The sequence below is a fragment of the Neofelis nebulosa genome, chromosome 10 (genome assembly GCF_028018385.1).
Source record: "Neofelis nebulosa isolate mNeoNeb1 chromosome 10, mNeoNeb1.pri, whole genome shotgun sequence".
In the NCBI taxonomy this organism is placed as follows: domain Eukaryota; kingdom Metazoa; phylum Chordata; class Mammalia; order Carnivora; family Felidae; genus Neofelis; species Neofelis nebulosa.
Window position 1 is genome coordinate 58,074,560 of NC_080791.1, and position 24,399 is coordinate 58,098,958.

General features: G+C 39.9%; 1 protein-coding gene across 17 annotated transcripts in view; it reads right to left on the minus strand.

Moving 5' to 3' along the window:
- MRPL48 (mitochondrial ribosomal protein L48) overlaps positions 1-23,874 on the minus strand; it is a 54,834-nt gene extending 30,960 nt beyond the window's left edge. For 2 of the 17 annotated variants that reach the window (XM_058687820.1, XM_058687810.1), the window contains exons 1-6: positions 22,993-23,009; positions 17,265-17,346; positions 16,421-16,607; positions 14,096-14,148; positions 10,701-10,738; positions 6,739-6,792 (exon numbers count right to left, since the gene is read on the minus strand). In XM_058687820.1, coding sequence (XP_058543803.1) covers positions 6,739-6,792; positions 10,701-10,738; positions 14,096-14,148; positions 16,421-16,513 — 238 coding nt within the window. In that variant the 5' untranslated portion in view covers positions 16,514-16,607; positions 17,265-17,346; positions 22,993-23,009. Of the gene's footprint in view, positions 1-6,738; positions 6,793-10,700; positions 10,739-14,095; positions 14,149-16,420; positions 16,608-17,264; positions 17,347-18,828; positions 19,400-22,790; positions 22,931-22,992; positions 23,481-23,507 lie in introns of those variants that run through there. The other 15 variants (XM_058687817.1, XM_058687825.1, XM_058687811.1 and 12 more) reach the window with 14 other exon arrangements.
- Between the last annotated feature and the right edge of the window lie 525 nt (positions 23,875-24,399).

Below are 24,399 nucleotides of genomic sequence, written 5' to 3' on the forward strand. Positions count from 1 at the left end.
GCAGAGAGAGAGGGGGACAGAGGATCTGAAGCAGGCTCTGCACTGAGAGTAGTGAGCCCAATGCGGGGCTAGAACTCATGAACTGTGAGATCATGGCCTGAGCCGAAGTCAGACGCTCAACTGACCAAGCCACCCAGGAGCCCTGGAATTGGAATTAAAATTAAAAACTTAATTTAAAAAGAAAAAAGAGGGGCGCCTGGGTGACTCAGTCAGTTAAGCGGCCAACTTCAGCTCAGGTCATGATCTCGCAGTTTGTGGCTTCAAGCTCCGCGTCGGGCTCTGTGCTGACAGGTCAGAGCCTGGAGCCTGCTTTGGATTCTGTGTCTCCCTCTCTTTCTGCCCCTCCCCAACTCGCACTGTGTCTCTGTCTCTCTCAAAAAATAAAAAATGTTAAAAAAAATTAAAAAGAAAAAAGAAACTATAGTTCAAAAGATATAGTGAATTGGCTGAGGTCATCCAGCAAGTGAAAGGCAGAACTGCAACTTAAACCCAGGTCTATCTCACTGAACAGCCTGTACTCAGATGGGTTATTATAACGTCTGAATTTCTGGAATATAAATTCTGGCTAGATATGATCTTTCCTAGCTCAGATATCAGTTTCTTATCTCTACTCTTTCACTAGAACCAGCCCTCCACAGCTCTTCTCTGTCTTTCTTACTCACTGTCTACCTTCTGGAGAAGTGTTAGTCCTAGGTTCTGCTCCCTTTCCTCCTAGTTCCTGTGGTCCTGCCCTCATCTTCCCCAGGGCCACCATTCTACAGGGAGGTTAAAAAGAAAATGGTGTGGAGAAGTGAAATGTTTCTTAGGCTTCTCTTTTCTAAAATGGACTTCCAAGCAGGTCTGCTCTATGCCAGGCCAATCAGAGATTGGTTTCAGAGCCAATCCTGCATTTACAACCCACACTATTTCATCAAGACAAACCCTAGATATCATGAGTCCCTTCCATGATATGCATTACTCCACATTTACTAGTACATGCCAAAAACTGTATAGACACTGGGACAAAGATGACTAGAATATGCCCCTTTCCCTGGAGACACTCAATGGGTACTAGGGAAAGATGATAGGAAAGCAGATAATTACCTTATGGTGCACAAATTACTTTAATAGAGATGAGAACAAGGTAGTGAGCGCCTAGAGGAAGGAACAATGAATCTACTTTGGTGGGGGGAGGTGGTGGGAGTAGGGGAGGGTAATGGGAATAGGTTCAGAAGAGGTAACAAATGCATTCTTTAAAGAGGAGTAAGAATTTACCATTCAAGGAAGAAGGAGGTATTTTTGACAGAGGTTCCAAAGGAGCACTGAACACAACTGAGGTATCTTCTTGGCTACTATCCCAATTCTGTCTCTCTGAATCTAAGACCTTTGACCCTTTGAGTCTTCAAGTTCCAGAGCTGTAGTATGAAGCTTACTGTCTAGTGGGAGGAGGGAATCATTAACGGAATAGTCACAAAATAAATATAAAATTACAAATTGTGATACTGAAAAAAAAAAAAAGCACAGAAGGCTATGGCCATACAACTGGTGGATCTATTTTAGACTGGAAGATCAGAGAAGCCCTCTCTGAAAAAAATGACATGTGAACTGAGACCAGAATTCAGAGGAAAATAGTGGTTATCCACAAGGATGGGAAGTGATTAGAAAGCAGGAGGAGTGGGAGACTTACTGCTTATTTTATATTCTTTTGTATCTTTATTGTAGATAAAGATATACACATATTATCTATTCAAAAAAAAATAAATAAAACAAATTGAGACCTGAAAGGAATTTATTAGGCAAAAGAAAGAGGATAAATGTCCCAGGGAGAGGGAGCAGCATGTGCAAAGGCCCCATTGTGGGACACCACTTGGCACATTCAAGGAAGAGAAATGCTGTCAGTGTGCCTGAAGCAAAGTGAAAAGGGCACAGAAGACACCAGAGACTAGAGCAGGGGTGGGAACACACCACTCTCGGCCTTGTGAAGGGTTTGGATTTCAAGCTGAACAGCCTAAAGCAGGGAAAGTATATGACTGGTATGTTTTTAAAAGATCTCTTTGGTTGATGTATGGACAAGGGGGTGGGGAAAGAGAACGTGGGTAGGTTAGGAGATTCAAGCAGTAGCCTTGGCTAAGTTGTTGTTGATCTCACTGTATCTACATCCCCCCCATTCCATCCTCTAGAGCTTGCTCCTCAGCCACAGAAAGAACGCTTGCCATTCTGTATAAGCCACACAGTTGTCGTGCCTCTGTGCCATGCTGGGCGGCCCCCCTGCAGGGACTACACCTCTCAGACTAGTGAAATCCTAGCCAGCCTCCAGCGCCAGCTCAAATATCACCATCTCCATGAACCTACTCTGTTGCCCTAAACATACAAAGACCATCGAATTTACTTCGTGGTTATAATTCTTGGATACTTCCGCTTTATAGTGAAACGTTCTGTGTAAATAAAGAAGAAAACTCAGATTCCAACCACCATCTTTAAGTACACAGAAACTGAATCACCGCCACCTCCCCCCCCCACCCCCGCCCCCCACTGGTTTCAAAAAGGTGATCTTTGAGATGGTGACACATCTTAGGCGAAAGCGCCACACTGCCTGCCTCAGCCTCTCATCCGCTGGAATTCCTTGGCGAATAAGCATTTTCAAATTCAGTTTAGGGCAATTCCTATAATTAGAGCAGCTGGTTAATTAAAAAGCTGGTTCAAGCTACTGTTAAATTAACCATTTTCCCCCTTAAATGAAAGGTTTTGGTCAAATTACCAGTGTTTAAACAGCTTAATTAGCCAGTTGTTTACGTTATAAAGTGTACCAGTTTGAAAGCCTCTGATTTCTAATAAGTTCAACTGAATTCTTCCCCTGCTCCTAGTCATCAAACTGGCTTTCCTGCTGTCACATTAACATTGCAGCCTCCTAAGAGGAAAGGCAACTCTTTTCACTGAAGACACAGAACCCCAGGGTTTCAAAAGGAGGCTCTGAAGATCTTTCAATTAGCACAATTATAGGATGTAATCAGTACTGACTTCTCCCACATCACATCCCTTTACTTTATATATGACAGCGTGACTGTCCTTCAGTGTCCTTGCTTATTAAACTGAAAACTAAACCCATTAATCTAGGATGGGGTAAACAATGTCATTTTACTTATTTCTCTTTCAAAATTAGCACAAGTAATTTTAGCAGGGCTATGCTGGAGAGAAAGAGAAAATTACTGGGGTAGCCCCAGTCAGGATTAATTACAGGATATTCTCTCTCCATTCAGATCCTTACACAACACAAGGGCAGGTATACCTCAGCACCTGACAAATAGTATGTGCTCAGAAATTGCTCTTTTTTTTTTTTTTAAGGTTTTTAAGATATTTTACCAAGACAAACTACAATGAAAAACTTTTCCAGTTTTTCTAATTATAGTACACTGAACTACCTGGATTTGAATGTGCCATGTTTCTCTGATTCCATCTTTTTGCTCATGCTGTAATGAGAGGACTCTGAATTCTCTTTATTTAAGCTCCTTAGACTTCTTTTTATGTATTACTTCTACCTCTCTATGTACATTTAAATCAGTAAGAAAAAGACAATCACTACAACCATGCCCATCTCTTGGAGAGAGCAGCCGGGATGGTACCCAAGCCTACAGAGAGAATGACGGGTAAAGGTAAGAATAGGGCACTGCTCCCCACTCTTTTCTGAAAATCGTTATAATTCAATCTTGGAATTTCTGACGTTAGGATATCTCAAAGAACTCGTGAAAAATGTCAACAAAACTATGTCCTTTCAAGTAGAATTATCTTGGCATGCCAGCATTGGTGAGCTTCTCTGGGCCTTCTAGGCACTAGGATTCCCTGACAACAATTATAAAATGGGCAAAGGAAAAGAAAAATGGCAGGTAAATATATGAAAATACAGTCAACCAACTAGTAATCAAACACATGCAAACTACAAATACGAAGGATGGCATTTTTTAACTTATAATATTAACAAATATTAACAAAAAATTTTTTAACGTTTATTCATTTTTGGGAGACACAGAGAGACAGAGTGTGAATGGGGAAAGGACAGAGAGGCAGACGCAGAATCCAAAGCAGGATCCAGGCCCTGAGCTGTCACCACAGAGCCTGACGTGGGGCTTGAACTCATGCGCCATGAGATCATGACCTGAGCCGAAGTCGGACACTTACCCAACTGAGCCACCCAGGCACCCCATAATATTTCCAAATATTAAAAAAAAAAAATAGTAGCATTCAACATTGATGAGTGTAAAAAAAGGGGATTCTCAAATACCAAATAAGTATAAAATAGCACAATCTTTCTGGAGACCAATTTGGTAATGCACATTAATAGCTGTAAAATGTGCATTTTCTGGTGCACCTGGGTGGCTCACTTGGTTAAGCATTTGACTCTAGATTTCAGCTTGGGTCATAATCTCATGGCTCATGGGTTCAAGCCCTGTGATGGACTCTGGCAGCACAGAGCCTGCTTGGGATTCTCTCCTTTCTCTCTCTCTCTGCCCCTCCCCTGCTCTCATTCTCTTGAAATAAATAAGTAAACATTAAAAAAAAGAATGCACACTTCCTTGATCCAACCAGTTTGACTTTTAGAAATGTATTCTAAGGGGCGTCTGGGTGGCTCAGTCGGTTAAGCATCCAACTTTGGCTCAGGTCATGACCTCGCGGTTCATGAGTTCAAGCCCCACATCGGGCTCTGTGCTGAGAGTTCGGGTCCTGGAGCCTGCTTCAGATTCTGTGTCTTCCTCTCTCTCTGGCCCTTCCCGTTTCGAGCTCTGTCTCTCTCTCTCTCTCTCTCAAAAATAAATAAACATTAAAAATTCTTGAAAAAAAATGTATTCTAAGTTAATAATCAGACAAGAATACAAATACTGATGTACATGGATGTTTATCATAGTGTTCTTTACATTGAAAAATCCTATGGGAATGCAAGCTGGTGTGGAAAACAGTATAGAGGTTCCTCAAAAAACTAAAAATAGAACTATCCTATGACCCAGCAATTGCACTACTAGGTATTTATCCAAGGGATACAGGTGTGCTATTTCGAAGGGACACATGCACCCCAATGTTTATAGCAGTGCTATCAACAATAGCCAAAGTATGGAAAGAACCCAAATGTCCATCGATGGATGAATGGATAAAGAAGATGTGGTATATATATATATATATATATATAATGGAGTATTACTCGGCAATCAAAAAGAATGAAATCTTGCCTTTTGCAACTACGTGGATGGAACACTGGAGGGTATCATGCTAAGTGAAATTAGTCAGAGAAAGACAAATATCATATGACTTCACTCATATGAGGACTTTAAGAGACAAAACAGATGAACATAAGGGAAGGGAAGCAAAAATAATATAAAAACAGGGAGGGGGACAAAACATAAGAGACTCTTAAATATGGAAAACAAACTGAGGGTTACTAGAGGGGTTGTGGGAGGGGGGATGGGCTTAATGGGTAAGGGGTACTAAGGAATCTACTCCTGAAATCATTGTTGCACTATATGCTAACTAATTTGGATGTAAATTTTAAATAGGTAAATAAATAAATAAATAAATAAATAAATAAAATTAAGTAGTAGAACAATAACAACAACAAAAATCCTAGAGACAGCTTAAATTTCTCTAAATAGAAAACTGTTTGAGTAAATTATGTTTACTCAAAAGGATCCCTACAGGATCTTTTTCAATAGATTTTAACATACCCTATTTGATCCTAGCTTTAAAAACAAAATAAAACCCCCAAAAGCCTCAGATTTAAGTACCTTTCAAATACTAAAATATACTATAAAACTATAGTAACCAGTAGTATTAAGAAGGGTTAGTAGAGGGGCGCCTGCGTGGCTCAGTCGGTTAAGCGGCCGACTTCGGCTCAGGTCATGATCTCGAGGTCCATGAGTTCAAGCCCCGCGTCGGGCTCTGTGCTGACAGCTCAGAGCCTGGAGCCTGTTTCAGATTCTGTGTCTCCCTCTCTCTGACCCTCCCCCATTCACGCTGTGTCTCTCTCTGTCTCAAAAATAAATAAATGTTAAAAAAAAAAATTAAAAAAAAAAAAAAAGAAGGGTTAGTAGTGGCATCAAATATACAGACAAATCAATGGAACAAAGTTAAAATAATGCCAGATCTATATGGAAACTTAGTATATGAGTTCAACCTATGGATTTTTCAATCAATGGATGTTTTGATAAATGTTGAAACAACTGACTACCCATTTTTTTTTGGGAGGGGGTGGGATTGCATCCCTATTCACTTCTAATTCCAGATGGATTACATATATAAAGGGGAAAAAAATACCAGAAGATAACATGAAGATTAAACTAATCCTGGAACAGATATCTTTCTAAGCAAGTATCAAAATCTAGAAATCAAAGATTAATAAACTTAGGTATATAAAAACGTAAAACTTCTTTCCAACAAAAAACACAAAAAGTCAAGAAACAGATAACTAGAAGCAATGCAAAGCACAGATGACAGAAAAATGCTAATTTCCTTAATATATTAAAACTATGTAAAATGAAAAAGCAAACAATCCAATAAAAAAATGGGCAAAAAATATAGACAGGCAGTTCATAAGGAAAGAAATACAAATAGACAATAAAAATATGGAAAGATGATAAACTCTCTCAAGAAATGTAAATTATGAGACATAATTTTTTACTATCAAAAAAATAAGATTTTTTTTAAACCCAGTTTTGACCAGAGAATAGAAATGTAAATTAATACAGCTTCTCTGAAGGGCAATCTGATGATACTTACCAAAAATTTTAATCACAGTCCATTGACTCAGCAATTTCAATTCCAGGAATTTATCTTACAAATGTACAGGAACAAGTTCACAAAGAAGTATAAAGATTGTTGCTGCAGCATTTTTTTGAAATAGCAAAAACTAAGAACAACCTAAATGTCCAGCATTAAGACACAGTTATACACACATAAAATATATATGCTCGTATATGAACACAACTTCTTGAAAAATGTATAAGAAATTGTGATCAGTAGATACCACTGGGAAGTAAGACTGGGAAACAGAAAATTCAACTTTTCATCATGCACCTTTTTGTACAGTTTATATTTACGTTTATCCTATGCATCCATATAAGTGCATTTACAATTCTTAGTTGATAATTTTAATTGTAATTAAAAAAAAAAAACTTTACTCAGAACACATACCAGTTCAAAATGAATTTTGCCTCTAATTGACAGGTAAGAGAAGAGACCAAAGCTAGGAAATAAGTGCACTTGATCATAATCTCTTTTTAAAACAAAACGAAACAAAATAAAATGAACATCTAGCAAAATGTTAGTAATTGCCCAATCTGGGTTTATGTGATATATTATCTTTTTTTTCTCTCCCGTATTTTTTTAATCTTTCAAAATAAAAAGTGTAAAAGAGAAAAAAAACACGTTAAAAAAACAAATACAACACCTTTCCTGGACCCCACATTCCTCTCCACCTCCTTCTAATTCTCTCTGCTCCTGCTCAGAGGTCATAAAAACATTGTGACAGCTTTCTCTATCTCTCCAACCCCTATTCACTTGTCAACTCACAGTTGACTTCCACACCTAGCCCCACCCCACCTACACAACACACTGCTTTCCTAAGATCACCAATGACCTCCATGTTGCTAAAGACAAAGAATGTTAGGGTCTTATCTTTCATGATCTCTCAGCAGCACCCAGTGCTAACTCCAACATACTTGACCACTCTTTCCTTCTTGAAACATTCTCCTTGTGTCTGACATGAAATTATACTATGCTGGTTTTCTCCTACCAGTTTGGCCTCCTTTTTTCAACCTCATTAGCCATCTCTTTCACCCTGTACCCAGTTTTTAAATGTTGGAGTTCCTAAGGGCCTGATTCTTGGGCCTTTTCTCCACTTATTCTCCTCACATGATCCCATTCACTGCCATGACGTCAATTAACATTGACAATATGATGGTTTCCAAATGTACAGTTTCAATCCAGACCTATAATTTGAATTCAGTATCAATGTATCCAATGGGCTACTATCCTCCCCATAGGCACTCCAATTCAACATGTTGAAAGCCAGACTCAAAATCTTCCCTTGAGGCACCTGGGTAGCTCAGTCAGTTGAGCATCCCAACTTTGGCTCAGGTCATGATCTTGCTGCTTGTGGGTTCAGGCCCTGCCTCCAGGCTTTGTGCTGACAGCTTAGAGCCTGGAGCCTGCTTCGGATTCTGTGCCTACTCCTCTCTCTGCCCCTGCCCCACTCACGATCTGTCTCTCTCTCAAAAATAAATAAACGTTAAAAAAAATTAAAAAACAAAATCTTCCCCTTCGAACTGTCCAATATAAGGCAGTACATTCAAAATAACTATACGTATATCTTCAAGGTAGTAGAGACATATTCACTATGGATTAAGAAAAAAAAAGATTATAAAACATTACATCATTTGTTCCCATCACTGCAAAACAAACAAAATCCATCCCTCTATCCACCTACTTATGTATGTATGTATGTATATATCTATGGAGAAAGAGATATAAACGCCTAGAAAAAGACCTGTTAGGATACATAACAAAATGTTAAACAATAACTTTTTTTTTAAACAATAATTTCTGAATAGTATTATTTTTATTTTCTGTCTACTTCAGCTTCTTGTGTATATGTATGTTTATTTCCCATATTCTTTAAATGCATGTCTTTCAATTTTATAATTAGATATTCTTAGTTATTTTTTTAAATCTCCTGAGAGGATGCCATATGAAGTTCAGGGCACCTGAATCGGGGCACCTGGGTGGCTCAGTTGGTTAAGCGTCCGACTTGGGCTCAGGTCATGATCTCATGGTTGGTTCATGAGTTCTAGTCCTGCATCCATCTCTCTGCTGTCAGCAGGGAACCTGCTTCAGATCTTCTGTCTTCTTCTCTCTCTACCCCTCCCCCATTTGTACTCTCTCTCTCAAAAATAAATAAACATTTTTTTAAAAATGAAGTTCAGGGCATCTGTTATGAAATTTTCTTGCTTAAATGGTTTAATTTAAATCTTGTCAAGCTTTTAGATCTAACTTCCAGGTTGTAGGAAGGAGACAGAACATGTTCTACAACACCAGTAGGAAACAATCAGACAAATCAAGAAGGGAGGACATTCTATAAGACAGATGGTCTGACCTAGTCAAAAAGTTACTGTTATGTAAGTGATGAATCATGGGAATCTACTCCCGTAGCCAAAAGCACACTGTATGCACTGTATGTTAGCTAACTTGACAATAAATTATTTTTTTTAATGTTACTATTAGAGAGAAATAAAAAAAAAAGTGGTAGAACTGCTCTAGATTAAAAGTGACATAACAGTGAAATACAAAGTGGGAAATTTCACAGGCTTATGGTTATAAACAATGCCCAGAAAAGACATTTTGCAGGTAGTTACGGAAATGGATAGAGTATTAGATGATATGGGAGCATTACTATTAATTTTCCTGAGTGAGATGATAGTATTGCAGTTCTTTAACAGAATGTAGAGAATGTTCTTACTTCTAGAAATGCTGAGCTGTTTAAGAGTGAAGTGTCATGATGCCTGATAGAGAAAGCAAAATGTTAACAACAAATTATTCTAAATGATGGGTAGAGAGGCACCTGGGTGGCTCAGTCGGTTAAGTGTCCGACTTCGGCTCAGGTCATGATCTCACTGTTCATGGGTTTGAGCCCCACGTTGGGCTCTGTGCTGACAGCTCAGAGCCTGGAGCCTGCTTCAGATTCTGTGTCTCCCTCTCTCTCTGCCCCTCTCCTGCTCACACTGTCTCTCTTCAAAAAAATGAATAATAATTAAAAATAAATAAATAATTGGTGGGTAGAAAAGTGTTCACTGTATGTTCTTAGGGAAAAAATTCTTTCAAGACTGTAAGCTTTCCAAATGGCAAGGACTGTATCCTCTCAACGTTGTATCCCAGCACCTGAAACACATCTTGGTACAATAAATGTTTGTTGAGAGAATGAATAAATAAAAATAAGCCCATATTTTGAGATGCTGGGCAGTGGGGCTGGTAGAAATGGTGATGCTCTACATACTGCTGCCATCTTCTGAAAAAAAATAATAGATGTAAAACCTCTTTATGTACTGCTGACATATGTGAGGCGCTCAGTAAACGTTAGTTCCCTTCTTTTCTCCCTTTCCTTTGCCTCTGACTCTTTAGGCAGATGACAGATGTCATTAAAATCAAACAGCTACTTTGAAACTTCTCACATAATAGACAAAGCAAAAAGGGCAAGTAATTGGGTTGAAGCAGACTGAAATTTATTGAGTTAATCAGATTGAATGGACATTTATTTTGGACAAAATACTGTAAGAAAAGCCCTTGCCTGGTAGATGATAGACATGAAATACAGGTCTGAAATAGTAGCAATTACAATTATAATAATTAATTTTAGGTATTTTATCTCATTGAATCTTCAAATAATTCACTGTAGTTTGTACTATAATTATCCTCATTGTTTTAAGTGAAGAAAGTAAGCTATGGCGAGGTAGCCAAAGGTCACAGAGTAAGTATGCGGTAGAGCTGGAATCCAAACTTCCTATAGAGCTCTTGCTCTTAACCGCTACTTTAGATTCTTGCCCATTGCCCAATTCCACGTGAGGGGTGGAATGTGGTCCCAGCCACTCTTCTCAAAGATATGTTAGGAATCTTTCTAGACAAAATTATTACAGATCATTAGAGGGTCACTTAAAGCAGGCAGACTATATCAGGAAATAACCACATACCTGCAGAACAGATGGGATTTTCTCCTGAAGTTCTGAATCTAAAAAGAGGGAAAGAGTATGCTGAATAAAATTGGATACCCACATTTAATCTATACCATTACCAAAACGTGTATGCCTCTCATTAAGGATAAGTCAATGCTAGAAATTCCCTTATTCCCTCTTTCCCGTCTTTCCACAAACATTATTAAGTGCCTATTGTGTGCCAGACATCCTGAGGATATAAAAATAAGTAAAATGTCTCTCTCTATAGTCTAGTTGGGAGAGAGACATGTAAACAAATGTGAGCCACAATACATTGCTGATCCAGAATGAAAACTTATACAAGATTTGGTGGAACATGAAGGAAAATGTGGTCATTTCTGCTGGGGGGGGCGGTAAAACTGTTTCACTGGAGTTTTAAAAATGAAGAACTGTGGGGCGCCTGGGTGGCGCAGTCGGTTAAGCGTCCGACTTCAGCCAGGTCACGATCTCGCGGTCCGTGAGTTCGAGCCCCGCGTCGGGCTCTGGGCTGATGGCTCGGAGCCTGGAGCCTGTTTCCGATTCTGTGTCTCCCTCTCTCTCTGCCCCTCCCCCGTTCATGCTCTGTCTCGCTCTGTCCCAAAAATAAATAAAAAACGTTGAAAAAAAAAAATTAAAAAAAAAAATAAAATAAAAATGAAGAACTGTTCTCAACTATTTAGCCTTAAGGAAAAGCATTCCAGGCAGAGGTATGAAAGTGGTACGTTTGGGGAACAGCAAGCAGCTGGATATGGGCAGAACTTAAGCAGCAGGGAAAAAGGGAGTTGGTGAAAGAGGTTCTCCTGGGCCAGGTGAGGAAGAACCTCGTACGCTGTGATAAGGAGTTTGGTCTTTACTCTGTATAGGCAGTGGGAAGCTCCTAGCCGAGTTTAAGCACAGGAGTGACATGATCAAGTTTAAGCTTTGGAAAGTTAACCTTGGCAGCAGGTGAGCAATGAATGGGAAGAGGTGAGACTGAAGCAAAAGAACTAGTGAGGTGGTAGTCTTGCATTATTAGAACATGCTCAGGGAGTGGAGAGGAAAGGACAGCAATGACTGCAGACTGAATACAGAAACCAAAGAACATGGAAGAGAATAATACGGCTCTGTCAGCTCACTAGGTTATCAGGTTCAGCATCCTGCGAAGTTTTGAAACTAAATTGCGGAACAAGTTGGGAGACCAGCAGATCTGTGATTAAATGCTGACTCTACCATGTTCAAACTGTGACCTTCAACAAGTTTTTTAGATCTCTGTAACTCAGTTATCTCCTCTTTAAAATGCAGATAATAATAGTATAATCCCATGAGACTGAAAATCTATCTTAAACTCTCTGAGCCAGTTTCCTCTTTTGTAAAATGACAATATTTATATTTGTCCTGTCATGTTTTTGTAAAGATTAGAGAGAACATGTAAAATGGTTCTATAGTAACTACTTATTGAAGAGTTGACTGATTAATGATGGAAAAATAGATTAAGATGGAAAGGGAATAATAGGAGAGAGGCCTCAATAAATGTAAAGGATTAAAGAAATCATTCAGGCTCATGACTGTCATGTGGTCCAGGGAGATACACAATTCATTGTTTTATATTATATGGCCACCACACATAAAACACTCAGTGAATATCTCTACTGAATAGAGAAATAAACCACCAAATGCCATTCATTATCATCTAGAGAAGATGGGAGGTAGCAAACTATATATGCAAGGCAGTGAAAAAAGAACTTGGGTTTGAATCCTAACTCCAACAACATATTAGTTATGTCATCTTAGAGCAATTAATTTACCTCTCTGTACCTAAGTTATTTATGTATAAAATTAAGATAATATGACCTGTTTCACGAGATCACTATAAGGATCTATTCGTTCATTAAACAAATATTTATTAAATGCCTACTATGTGCAAGACACCATTCTAGGCTCTAAGGATACAGCAGGAAACAACACTAACAAAATCCTTATCTACATGATACTTATATTCTAGGGGACAGATAGGGAAGACAATTTAAATATCTGGTATCTGTACACATACAATATATATAAAATGTGTCAGGTGGTGATACCTGCAATGAAGAAAAACAAAGCAAGGTAAGGAAATAAAGTCTGATTGGGGTGGAGGGAGCTATTTTACATAGGGTAGTCATTGCAGACCTCTCTGATAAGATGACATCTGGGCACAAACCTGAATAAGGTAAGGGGGTCAAGCCATATGGATATCTAAGGGAAGAATGGGCAAAGATCCTGGGGTTCAGGAGAGTGCTTAGATCATCAAGGACTAGAAAGGAAGCCACCAGTGTGGCTAAAACTGAGTAAGTAGTAGTATGCAGATGAGGGAACAGATTATGTAAAGCCTTGCAGGATATGGTGGAGTGTAGATTTTATTTTGAGTATGATGGGATACCATTGGAGAGTTCTGAGAGAGAAACTTGATTTTAATTTTTTTTTTCAACGTTTTTTATTTATTTTTGGGACAGAGACAGAGCATGAACGGGGGAGGGGCAGAGAGAGAGGGAGACACAGAATTGGAAACAGGCTCCAGGCTCCGAGCCATCGGCCCAGAGCCCGACGCGGGGCTCGAACTCACGGACCGCGAGATCGTGTCCTGGCTAAAGTCGGACGCTTAACCGACTGCGCCACCCAGGCGCCCCGAGAAACTTGATTTTAAAAAGAACCACTCTGGGGGCACCTGGGTGGCTCAGCTGGTTAAGCCTCCGATTCGAGTTTGGCTCAGGTCATGATTTCCCTGGTCATAAGTTCAAGCCCCACATCGGGTTCTGCACTGACAGCTCAGAGCTTGCTTGGGATTCTCTCTCTCTCTCTCTCTCTCTCTCTCTCTCTCTCTCTCTCTCTCTCTCCCCCTCTCTCTCTTCCTCTATCAAAATAAATAAAAAACATTAATAAATAAATGGACCACTCCGATTAGAAGACAAAACTAAGTTTTGTCAAATACAAACTAAGTTTTGTCTTCTATCCTTCATGCTAAAATCAAAAAGAAGGAGGAACAGTTAGGAGGCAGGATGATGGTAATAAAGAAGATTAGAAGGAACTGGTCCCTAGTAGTTTAGCAAAACAGAAAGCATGAGACCTGAAACTGGAGGTGAGAAATGGTCTGATTCTGTATATATTTCATAAGTAGAGCCGAGAGGATTTGTTAAAGAATTGGATGTACAGTGAGAAAAATAACAGTGTCAAGACTGACTGCAAGAACTTTGGCCTGGGCAACTACATGAATGGAGTTGTCATTTACTGAGAATGGGGAAAGAGAAAAATGGCAGGAGAGTTAATACTTGAGATGTTTAGCAGACACACAAGTGGAGATGATGAAAGACAAATGATGGGTAAACCCTAGCCAAGTGCAAATATTGGCTATATTTAACCACTGTTATTAATATCCTTACCTTAAGAGAGAAAAGCCTTGCTTAAAAATGGTATCATTCCTTGGACACAGCACCTACAGCAAAATAGCCATGTTAGGACAACCTTAACCATTCATAGCCTTCCAAGCACTTCTTCAAAAAGATGCTAGAAACTCAAAGCACACAAACCAAAAAGAACCCAAAGGCTCTTGTCTAGCAAAGATGATGTCCTTCAGTTGACAACAAATATGTAGGCAAAGTCATCTTCTTTCTTATTCCACCCACTATAGAAAATGCTAAAACAAAACAAAACAAAACACCCAGAAGTTCTCTTCCCATGCTGCTCTTTTTTTTTTTTACCTTATTTTCCCTTTCCAATTTAATCTAATTTTTTTCTAATATCAATCAACAACTATGCATCTGCCAAGCACAGGCACCATGCAAGGGACTTTCTTAATTCTTCCTTAATTTTCAACACACTGCAAGGCAATTTTACAGGTGGGATAGCTGAGGCCCACAGAATTTATATTCTAAGAAATTACAGCTAATAAGGGCCTAACAGGACTGTTTTACTCCAGAGGCTATGCCTCTGTTACAGCACAGTCTCAATAATAATAATAATAATAATAATAATAATAAATGCCAATATCAACAAAACAATGACAGGAGACAGTAGCAGTGGCAACTTCCCTGAGTTTCCACCCTCCCCAGTTATTTCAAGCTCACTCTGCCCTACTGGCATCCACTTGAAAGATCAGTGGTATAACTTTACTAAGGGAGTGTTTAACATAGAGGTCTTTTTATAAAGTAACTAGATAATAAATACTAAATGTCCTAAGACTCTCTAATGTAAAGAGACAGTCCTGTCCTCTACGGGTAACAATTTAAATCCCTTCAACATGTACATGTTAAAAACCTATTACACAAGGAAAGTCTGAGAAACTGTCATAGATAAGAGAAGCCTAAGGAGACGTGGTGACTAAATGTAATGACTAAATGTAATATAATATCCTGGATGGAATCCTGGAACAGAAAAATGACATTAGATTTAAAAAAAAATGAAAGAAATAGGAAAAAATATGGACTTCAGTTAATAATATATCAATATCAGTTAATTTATGAAAAGTGTAAGATATTAATAGTCAAAACTGGATGTGTGGTATGTGGAAATTCTCTGTACTATCGTTGCAACTTTTCTGTAATTCTAAAACTATTCTAAAATAAATTTTATTTTGGGGTGCCTAGATGGCTCAGTTGGTTAAGCTTCCGACTCTTGATCTTAGCTCAGGTCATGATCTCATGACTCGTGAGATCGAGCCCGGTATCAAGCTTTGTGCTGACAGCACAGAGCCTGCTTGGGATTCTCTCTCTCCCTCTCTCTCTGCCCCTCCCCTGCTCACACACACTCTCTCTCTCTCAAAATAAACAACAAAAAAATAGTTTTTTTAATATAATAAAATAAATTTTGTTTTTTAAAAGGCTGTTATATGCCAACTACTGTGCTAAGTATTAAAGGGAATATAAAAACAAATGTAACAACATAGACAGACTTTGAAAATATTACACTAAGTGAAAGAAGCCAGTCACAAAGAGCCAGATATTGTATGACTCCATTTATATGAAATACCCAAAACAGGCAAACCTATTGAGAAAGAAAGTAGATTAGTGGTTGCCTACAGCTAGAGTCTGAGATGGTGGGGATGACACCTAAGGGATATGGGGTTTCTTTTTGGGGTGACCAAAATGTTCTAGAATAGATTGTAGTGAAGGATGCACACTCTGTGTGTGTGTGTGTGTGTGTGTGTGTGTGTGTGTGTGTGTGTGTGTGTGTTTTAAAGTAATCTCTAAGCCCAACGTAGGGCTTGAACACATGCTCTTCCATACTCTACTGGATGAGCCAGCCAGGCACCCCATACTCTGAATATATTAAAAGCCATTGAATTGTACACTTTAAATGGGTGAATTGTATGGTATATGAATTGTATCTCAACAGAGCTGCTAAAAAAATGTAAGCACAATCCCTGTCCTGTAGGAGTTTGAATGGCTGGAGATACAGACATACATCTATATTAAACATCTAAGTGGGCACCTGGGTGGCTTGGTTGGTTGAGCTTCTGTCTGACTTTGGCTCAGGTCAGGATCTCATGGTTCATGACTTTGAGCCCGGCATCCAGCTGGCTGCAGTCAGTGCAGAGCCTACCTGGGATCCTGTCTCCCTCTCTCTCTCTGCCCCTCCCCCTCTTCCACTCTCTCTCTAAAAAATAAATAAGCCTTAAAAAATAAAATAAAATAAAAATAAACAGCTAAGCAATATACCACAAGCATTATATGATTTAAGACAAAATAGGTGATATGAATAATAAGCACCTCTGGCAGGAAATTCAGGTGGAGATGGCCAGGAGAAGTTCTTAGCGTTTGGGGTGATACAGACACTGAGAATCTACTCAAAGTCATGAACATTCTCCCCAGAAGATTCACCCATACACCACTATGCTAAACTAAGAGCTCCTCAGGGGCAGAGGTCATGTTGTATTCTTCTCAGGCACGTTGTAGACTTTCAGTCAAGGTTTGTTTTTGTGAATAAATAAATGATTAGAAAGTGAATGAATGCCATTTATTAAGCACCCACATCTATTTTGTTGAGTACCTACCATGCATCTGAATCAGAATAAGTATTATTACCTCATTTTACAGTTGAAGAAATGGAGGTTAAGTAATCTACCCAAAGTCAAACAGCCACTATCAGAACTAGCATACGATCTTAGAATTCTCTGACTCTAAAGTCCATAATTTTCCCACCATTCTATATCCTCTCTCATATGTGTTAGTGCTTAAGAAATTGGGCTGGGGGTGATCAAATTTAGGAAAAGTCTCTCAGAGAATGTGAGGTCATGAAGATTGGAAAGGATATGAATAGATGGAAGGAAAGGCAAAATGCATAGGCAATCCTTAAAACTGCAATTAACCAGATACTAAAAGACTTTGTAATTATGTGCACAATATGCTTAATCTATTATTAGCCAGCATAAAAAGCAGGTAGGCAACGGGGAGCCTTGGGAGACAGGAGCTCCAGCTCCACCATCACACCTTGGCCAGTACTTCCCCTCTGTGAAGCTGGAGCAGATTAGCCTAAGATTCCTCCAGGCCCAAGGTCTATCAACCGTGACAAACAGAATAGAAATGAGTGAAGAAAATATATTAAGTGGGTTACCTCATACAGAAGAATTGGATGGGAAGAAAGATCTAGAGGACACTGATTTTTCCTCACTTTAATCATTCAGATTTCTGAGTCTCTACAAAAGCAAAGGATTTAATTATCTAAAAGCCAGGATTAAGGGTTGACAACTTTCTGGAAGACATTCAAATTGTAGCGTGAACTCTCCCTTTCAGCTCTGGGAAATGTGATTCCTCTTCCCTGCGATGCTCGGCATTATTTATCAGAACAAAAGTAATCTATTTTGGGACTGTATCCACAAATACCCACTCCCCCCCAATCAGCAAATGAAAAGCAGCGATAGCTCCACAGCAAATGGGAGAGGAGGTGGTGACGCTAGTGAATGAATGAATGAATGAGGACACAGCTGCTGCAGTGGGTTACAAAAATACTTGTGCCATGAGCTCAGGAGCCAAGAACCAGGGGACTGCGCAGCTACAGAGAACTGAAGTCATGGGGAGAAATCTATACGGAATGAGTATCTTCACACACCCAGAACCCCAGGGTGAGTGGTGACAACAGTGAGTCAGGGGCCCATGAAAGCAACTGAAAGTTGTTTTACAAATACTAACAGAATACATTTCTATATCAACAAATATTTAAAGTAGCAGTTACATCACGTATTGAGTACCTTCTTTGTGGTAAGCACTTTGCATATACTATTTCAGTTCATCTTTACACTAATCCTCTGATAGAGGCATAATTGAGATAATTGCATCCATTTTATAGAGGAAAAACCAAAGGTTTAGGAAAATTGCCCAAAGTTATAGGTTTGATAAGAGGCACCAAAAATTCAAACCCAAGTCTGAGTGAATCTAAAGTCCACGCCTTCCATTCTACCACACTACCTCTCAAAAGAATGATACTAATTTATATTAGTATGAAATTCGTATGCTAATAATAATGGCATCAATAATCCCACCATTTGCTGAGCACCTGCTATATGCCAAACATCATTTCCCTTAATCCTCACAACTATTCTGTGAGGTAGGTATTTCTACCCCCATTTAACTGTGAGGAAACCAAAGCTCAGAAAGGTGAATTCATGTGCCTAAAGCACACAGCTGGCAAGTGGTGTTCTGGCCAACTTTTTCCTAAGTTCTTTCAAAATTGCTTTTGTTTGTAGTTTTCCCTTTGGCCAAGTCTCTTCCTCATATATTTAATATGTTGACTGTCCAAGTCCATCTTTGCACTGAGTCTTTATGGCTATTAGGAGCACAGATTATAGATTCACACAAACCTGGGTTTAAATACTGAAACTTCCATTTTAATAGCTAGCTGTCTGATCTTTGGCAAGTCACTTAAGAAATATTTGGCCTCTGGGGCGTCTGGGTGGCTCAGTCGGTTAAGTGTCCAACTTTGGCTCAAATCATTTCTTAGTTTGTGGGTTCGAGCCCTGCATCGGGCTCCATGCTGCCGGTTCAGAGCCTGGAGCACGCTTCAGATTCTGTCTCCCTCTCTCTCTGCCCCTCCCTACTCATGCTCTGTCTCTTTGCCTCTCAAAAATAAACATTAATTTTTTTTTCTTTTTTTTAGGAAGAAATACATTGCTTCAGGGTACCTGGGTGGCTCAGTTGGTTAAGCATCTGACTCTTGGTTTTGGCTCAGGTCATGATCTCATGGTTCATGAATTCAAGCCCCGCATCAGGCTCTGTGCTGATGGTGCACAGACTGCTTGGGATTCTCTTTCTCACTCTCTTTGCCCCTCCCCTGCTCGTGCTTGCATGTGCACACTCTCTGTCTCTCTCTCAAATAAATAAATAAATAAATAAATAAATAAATGTTAAAAAATATACTTGGCTCTGCATACTTATGATTTACTTACATGAAATGACCAGAACAGACAAATCCATACAGACAGAAAGCAGATCAGTGATTACATGGGGATGGGCAGAGGGGTGAATGAGGAATGACTGCTTATGGGTACAGAGTTTCTTCTTGCAGAGAAGAAAATGTTCTGGAATTAGATTTTGATAATAGCTGCACAACTGTGTAAATATACTAAACACCACTCAATTGTCCATCTTAAAAGGGCAAATATTATGGTATATGAATGATATCTCAATTTTTTTAAAAAGAAAGAAACGTCTGGCCTTCCACCATAACTGCTGGATGGTACTTCTAGGCCATAGGTGACCTTTTTTTTTTTTTTTTTAATTTTTTTTTCAACGTTTTTTATTTATTTTTGGGACAGAGAGAGACAGAGCATGAACGGGGAAGGGGCAGAGAGAGAGGGAGACACACAGAATTGGAAACAGGCTCCAGGCTCCGAGCCATCAGCCCAGAGCCTGACGCGGGGCTCGAACTCACAGACCGCGAGATCGTGACCTGGCTGAAGTCGGACGCTTAACCGACTGCGCCACCCAGGCGCCCCTAGGTGACCTTTATTAAGCCCAATTTCCTACCTTCCTCCAGGGCTAAACTGTTTCAAAATACCTATGGTTACCTGAAATTTAAGTCCAATCCCCTACCATCTCCTCAAGTCTCATCCCCACATTTCTCTGCACATTCTCCCTTGGTTCAAGTCCCACTGCTTCTCTCATTCCCAATATCTTCTGGGCCCTCTGGAACTCCAAACGTGTTCTCATTTCAGGGCCTTTGCACATACTCTCTCTGTCTGTCTGAATTCTAGCATTCTTTAAGTCTTAGTCATGTAACATCCTCAAGAAAACTTTCCTTACTGCTCAGATGTACCTGGATCCTGCTGTTATACACTCACATAGCACCCAGAATCTCTTTTGGGGCATTTATCACAATTAATTAAGTAGTTACATGCTTAATTGGCCTGTCTATTTTGCTAAGAATATAAGCTCCATGAAGACAGGAAACTGCTACATCCCAACACCTACCATACTCTGGCACATTGTGGGTGGTCAGTAAACATCTGCTGATTAAATTAATAAATCCATCCAAACCTCATTTCCTTATCTTTAAAGAGGTTATAAAAATATTTATCTCATAAGAGTTGTTGATACGATTAAATTAGATAATATATAAAAAGGACTTAGCAAGTGCAAGGCACGTTGTTAATGATCAAATTGGTAGCAGTGATGATGATGTGGTGATTGTTCAGCTCCTCATTTATTAAACAATATGTACTTTAGTGTGTGACAGGTGTTAAGGAGAAAACCATGAACAAAATAGTATAATATCCCTGTCCTGCAGAGCTTACAGTCTAATAGTAACCAGAAAATAGCCAACTTCCTGGCCACGTTCCTGGGCTTTGGGACTCCCTGCCTTTCTAGGCACCCTGAAACTTGTGCCCTCCTGTGTCACATCTTATGTCCTCCCAATTCATGTCTGTTGGTTTGTCATTTGCTTCAGTCCTCACTGCTCTTTGTTTACATGAACTCTACCCCACGTTAGACTTCAATGTTTTTAGTTGAAAACACCTTACAATGAGATCAGTACCCAAGGTTGCTCCTTCTGGCATACCTTTTGTGATCACCACACCTCACCTAACCATATCCTTGTGGTTCAGAGGTATGGTAATCCCAGAGGGAAGAACAGTAATCTCAGGGTGAGTGACATTCAGACCTAAGCCTGATATTCCAGGACCATCCATTTTATGTGGAAAGTAACTCCGCAGGTGAGTCATTACTCATTCGCTGGTATGTTCTGACTTCCACAGACATCATCCTGCCATCTTGATCAATCAGTATGTTTTCTGGGGTTTGATGAATATCGGCATTATGGTCTTAACACTACTTCTACTTACTACTTCTATTGACCCAAAGAGGTATGTAATCCCACCCTGTTTTATTCCACTAAAGCAGGGCTTTTCACTCATCTCAAATGTGAGATGACTGTAAGCTAAAAACTCCTTGGGCTCCTAAGGAAAGAACACTGAGCTAAGAGTCTGAAGTTCTAGTCCCAGCTCTACCATTTACTTGCATGTAATGTCAATTTTTGCACAGTCACTTATTCACTCAATATTTATCAGGAGCTACTTTAGGCCAAGTACACTGTGGGCTGGGTACATATAGACATAAAGAAAATACAGTTGGGGGCGCCTGGGTGGCTCAGTCGGTTAAGCGTCCGACTTCAGCTCAGGTCACCATCTCACAGTCCGTGAGTTCGAGCCCCGCGTTGGGCTCTGGGCTGATGGCTCAGAGCCTGGAGCCTGCTTCCAATTCTGTGTCTCCCTCTCTCTCTGCCCCTCCCCCGTTCATGCTCTGTCTCTCTCTGTCTCAAAAATAAATAAACGTTAAAAAAAAAAATACAGTTGCCTACTCTCAAATCTTTCTAGTTAAGGCAGGAGATGTGCAAATTATTTATTACACTGCAATGTGAGAGCAGTGTAATGGGCTGTACAGGTCACAAAGATGGAAAGGACTGGGAAGGTTAAGGAAGGTTTTGGTTCTCCTCATCTGTGAAATGAGGAATGAAAAAGGAAAAGTAGTTGGGTCTTAGGAGAGGTAGAAAATCTTGGCTCCAGTCTCAGCTCCACCACTTAAATGGCTGTTGACCTATTTAAAAAAAGAGCATTCATTCATTCAGGCATTCAGTAGAATATTTGAGAACTATTATGTACCAGACACTGTGCCAGTAGCTTGCTTCCATTTCCTGATTTGTTGTGCCTGCCAAGATTATCCCATAATACTGTGAAAATCAAATGAAACTATGCAAATGAAAGCAGTATATAAACTGTGAAATAATATCAATATTCCTGCATATATTCCTTCACACCTTACAAACTAATCTTATTTACATTATCTTGTATAATCTTTACAACAATTCCATATGGTGGGCATTATCATCTGCATTCTATAGATATGAAACTGAAGCACAGAGACCTCAAATAACCCACCTAAGGTCATATACCTCACAAGAGATAGAATCTGGGTGTGATGCAAGTCGCATGGCTTTTCCTTACAAACGTAAAGTATTAACTAACACTTCCAGACAGGCTGAGACAAAGATGGTCACAAGACTACATATGATTAGATGCCAAAAGATAACACTAGCTAGTTGAGGCATTTTAGACAGTGTGGTCAGAAAGGTTTTATGGAAAAGACGAGACCTGAGCTGGGTGCTGAGGGATGGAGCATTTGGATGGGTGGTGAGAAGGTGAGGACACTCCAAGTGAAGACTCTCTGGCCAAAGCAATAGAGTGGAAGAACAAAATCAATAACAAAGGTGTCTGAAAGGTAACAGTGGCATCAGACTTAGAGAGGTCCTATCTGCCCTTGAATCTTTAGGTGATGCCCTAATGACAGATTTCCATGGGGTCTCCTGTAGTAGAGAATGGTAGAAAACAATATTCCTTGAAAAATTATCCCTCCCTTTCAGCAGTCCTCAGAATAAAAAGAAATACAGCAGGAGCACAGAGTCACCAATCTATCTTTAACAATGGAATTTTGAAACTTCCTGATTTTTTTCTATTATCCTTTCACCAGATCTGGCCAAATTCTCACAATTAGGCTGAGGTGAACATCAGTGAGTTATTTCATAAAGAAGCAAGGTGTGCACCATTAAGGAAACAAGCCTAAAGACATTCAGGGCCCACCTGAAGATACCTACTGGTAGTTCCATGAACAGCAAAGATCATGCTGATCTGTACATCATGGAGACATAATCTCTACAATTAACGGCTAAAATACAATTTTAACAAAAATTGCTAAAAGTAAGACATCATTCTAAGCATCATGATATATCTAAAACAACACACCTGTAATCTGTTCGTCTGTTAAAAGGGCAAGAGAAGACCAAGGACTGCCTTTACCGTGATTCAGACGGTTTTACTGAAGTCATTTAAATAGGGTTTTGTTAGGTAAAATTTTAGCTTATTATCCTTTTCTTATCGTCAAGTAGCCTCACATCCTAATCAGGTCACCAAGTTAAAACACTCTGGAAGTTGATTACTTAACGCAAAAATAAAAATGACCTGCTCAAGGTCACAGACATTGTCGGAACCAGCATAGGTTCCGACAATCTCTAAGAGTTTTCCTTTGTGCGGCTCTTCCCTTTCCAGGCCAATGGGTGGCGAGGGTGGCTAGCGGAGGGGGCGTGGCTAGCGGAGGGGCGTGGCCCACGGGTAATCGCAGCTGTGTTCGCCCGGGGAGGAGTGGATGAAACACAACCCTTTGACCGCAAGAAGCCGCGGGTGCTGCCGGGAGAACCTTGTTCTCGCCAGTGTTTCATACCCGGATGTCTGCAGAGGCCGTGATAGCCAGGCGGCCACCACCCACCTCTAGTCTCCCCACCACCTCCGCCGCACCCAGCGTGCGTGGAACCTACCTTTCCTAGAGCTCCGTTCATCCTTTGCTGCTGCGGCCGGTAGTTGTGCAAGCTGAAGACCCGCCCAAGCTGCAGCGATCTCCCGGCGTCTGGAAACGCTGACGGAACACCTCGCCTGGGTCCAGTATCAATATCCGACCGAGACACATTCAATCCCTGCAGCACCTTGGTTCCGGTAGCTTCTGAGACTCAGTATCTAGAAATCCCTTCAAGACTGCCCTAACCACGGCTTAAATGTCACCTTCACTGCAATTTTTCCAGGCAGAATTCATTGCCACATCTATGTTGTCCCAGTGTTTTGCACACAATTCTGATATTTCATCCAACATACAATGTATTAATTAATTGTTACTGTCTCTTTCACATATTTGTGAGTTCCTCAAGGACTGAGATCCTGTATGATTCATTCATTCCAGTGATTAGCACAGGACATGGAGAACTGACTTCTAACATTGATTTAAAAGCTGATTGGCCCTAAGCGAGTTTTTCTGACGTTCAGTTGCCTTGTAATTAATAATTGATAATAACTTTCTTTTTTTATTACTTAAAAAAAAATTTTTTAGTGTTTATTTTTGAGAGAGAGACAGAGCACAAGCAGGGGAGGGTCAGTGAGAGGGAGACACAGAATCCGAAGCAGGTTCCAGGCTTTGAGCTGTCAGCACAGAGCCCTACTTGGGACTGGAACCCATGAACCGTGAGATCATGACCTGAGCCTATGCTCAACTGGGTGAGCCACCCAGGCACCCCAATAATAACTACTTTCTACTGAGTGACAATTATGTGCAATGCATTGTGCTCAGAGCATCACTTAATTTATTCCCCACAAGACTGTTAGTGAAATATTATCACTTGATTTTAGATATAAGGATATTCCAAGAGGTTAAGAGACTTC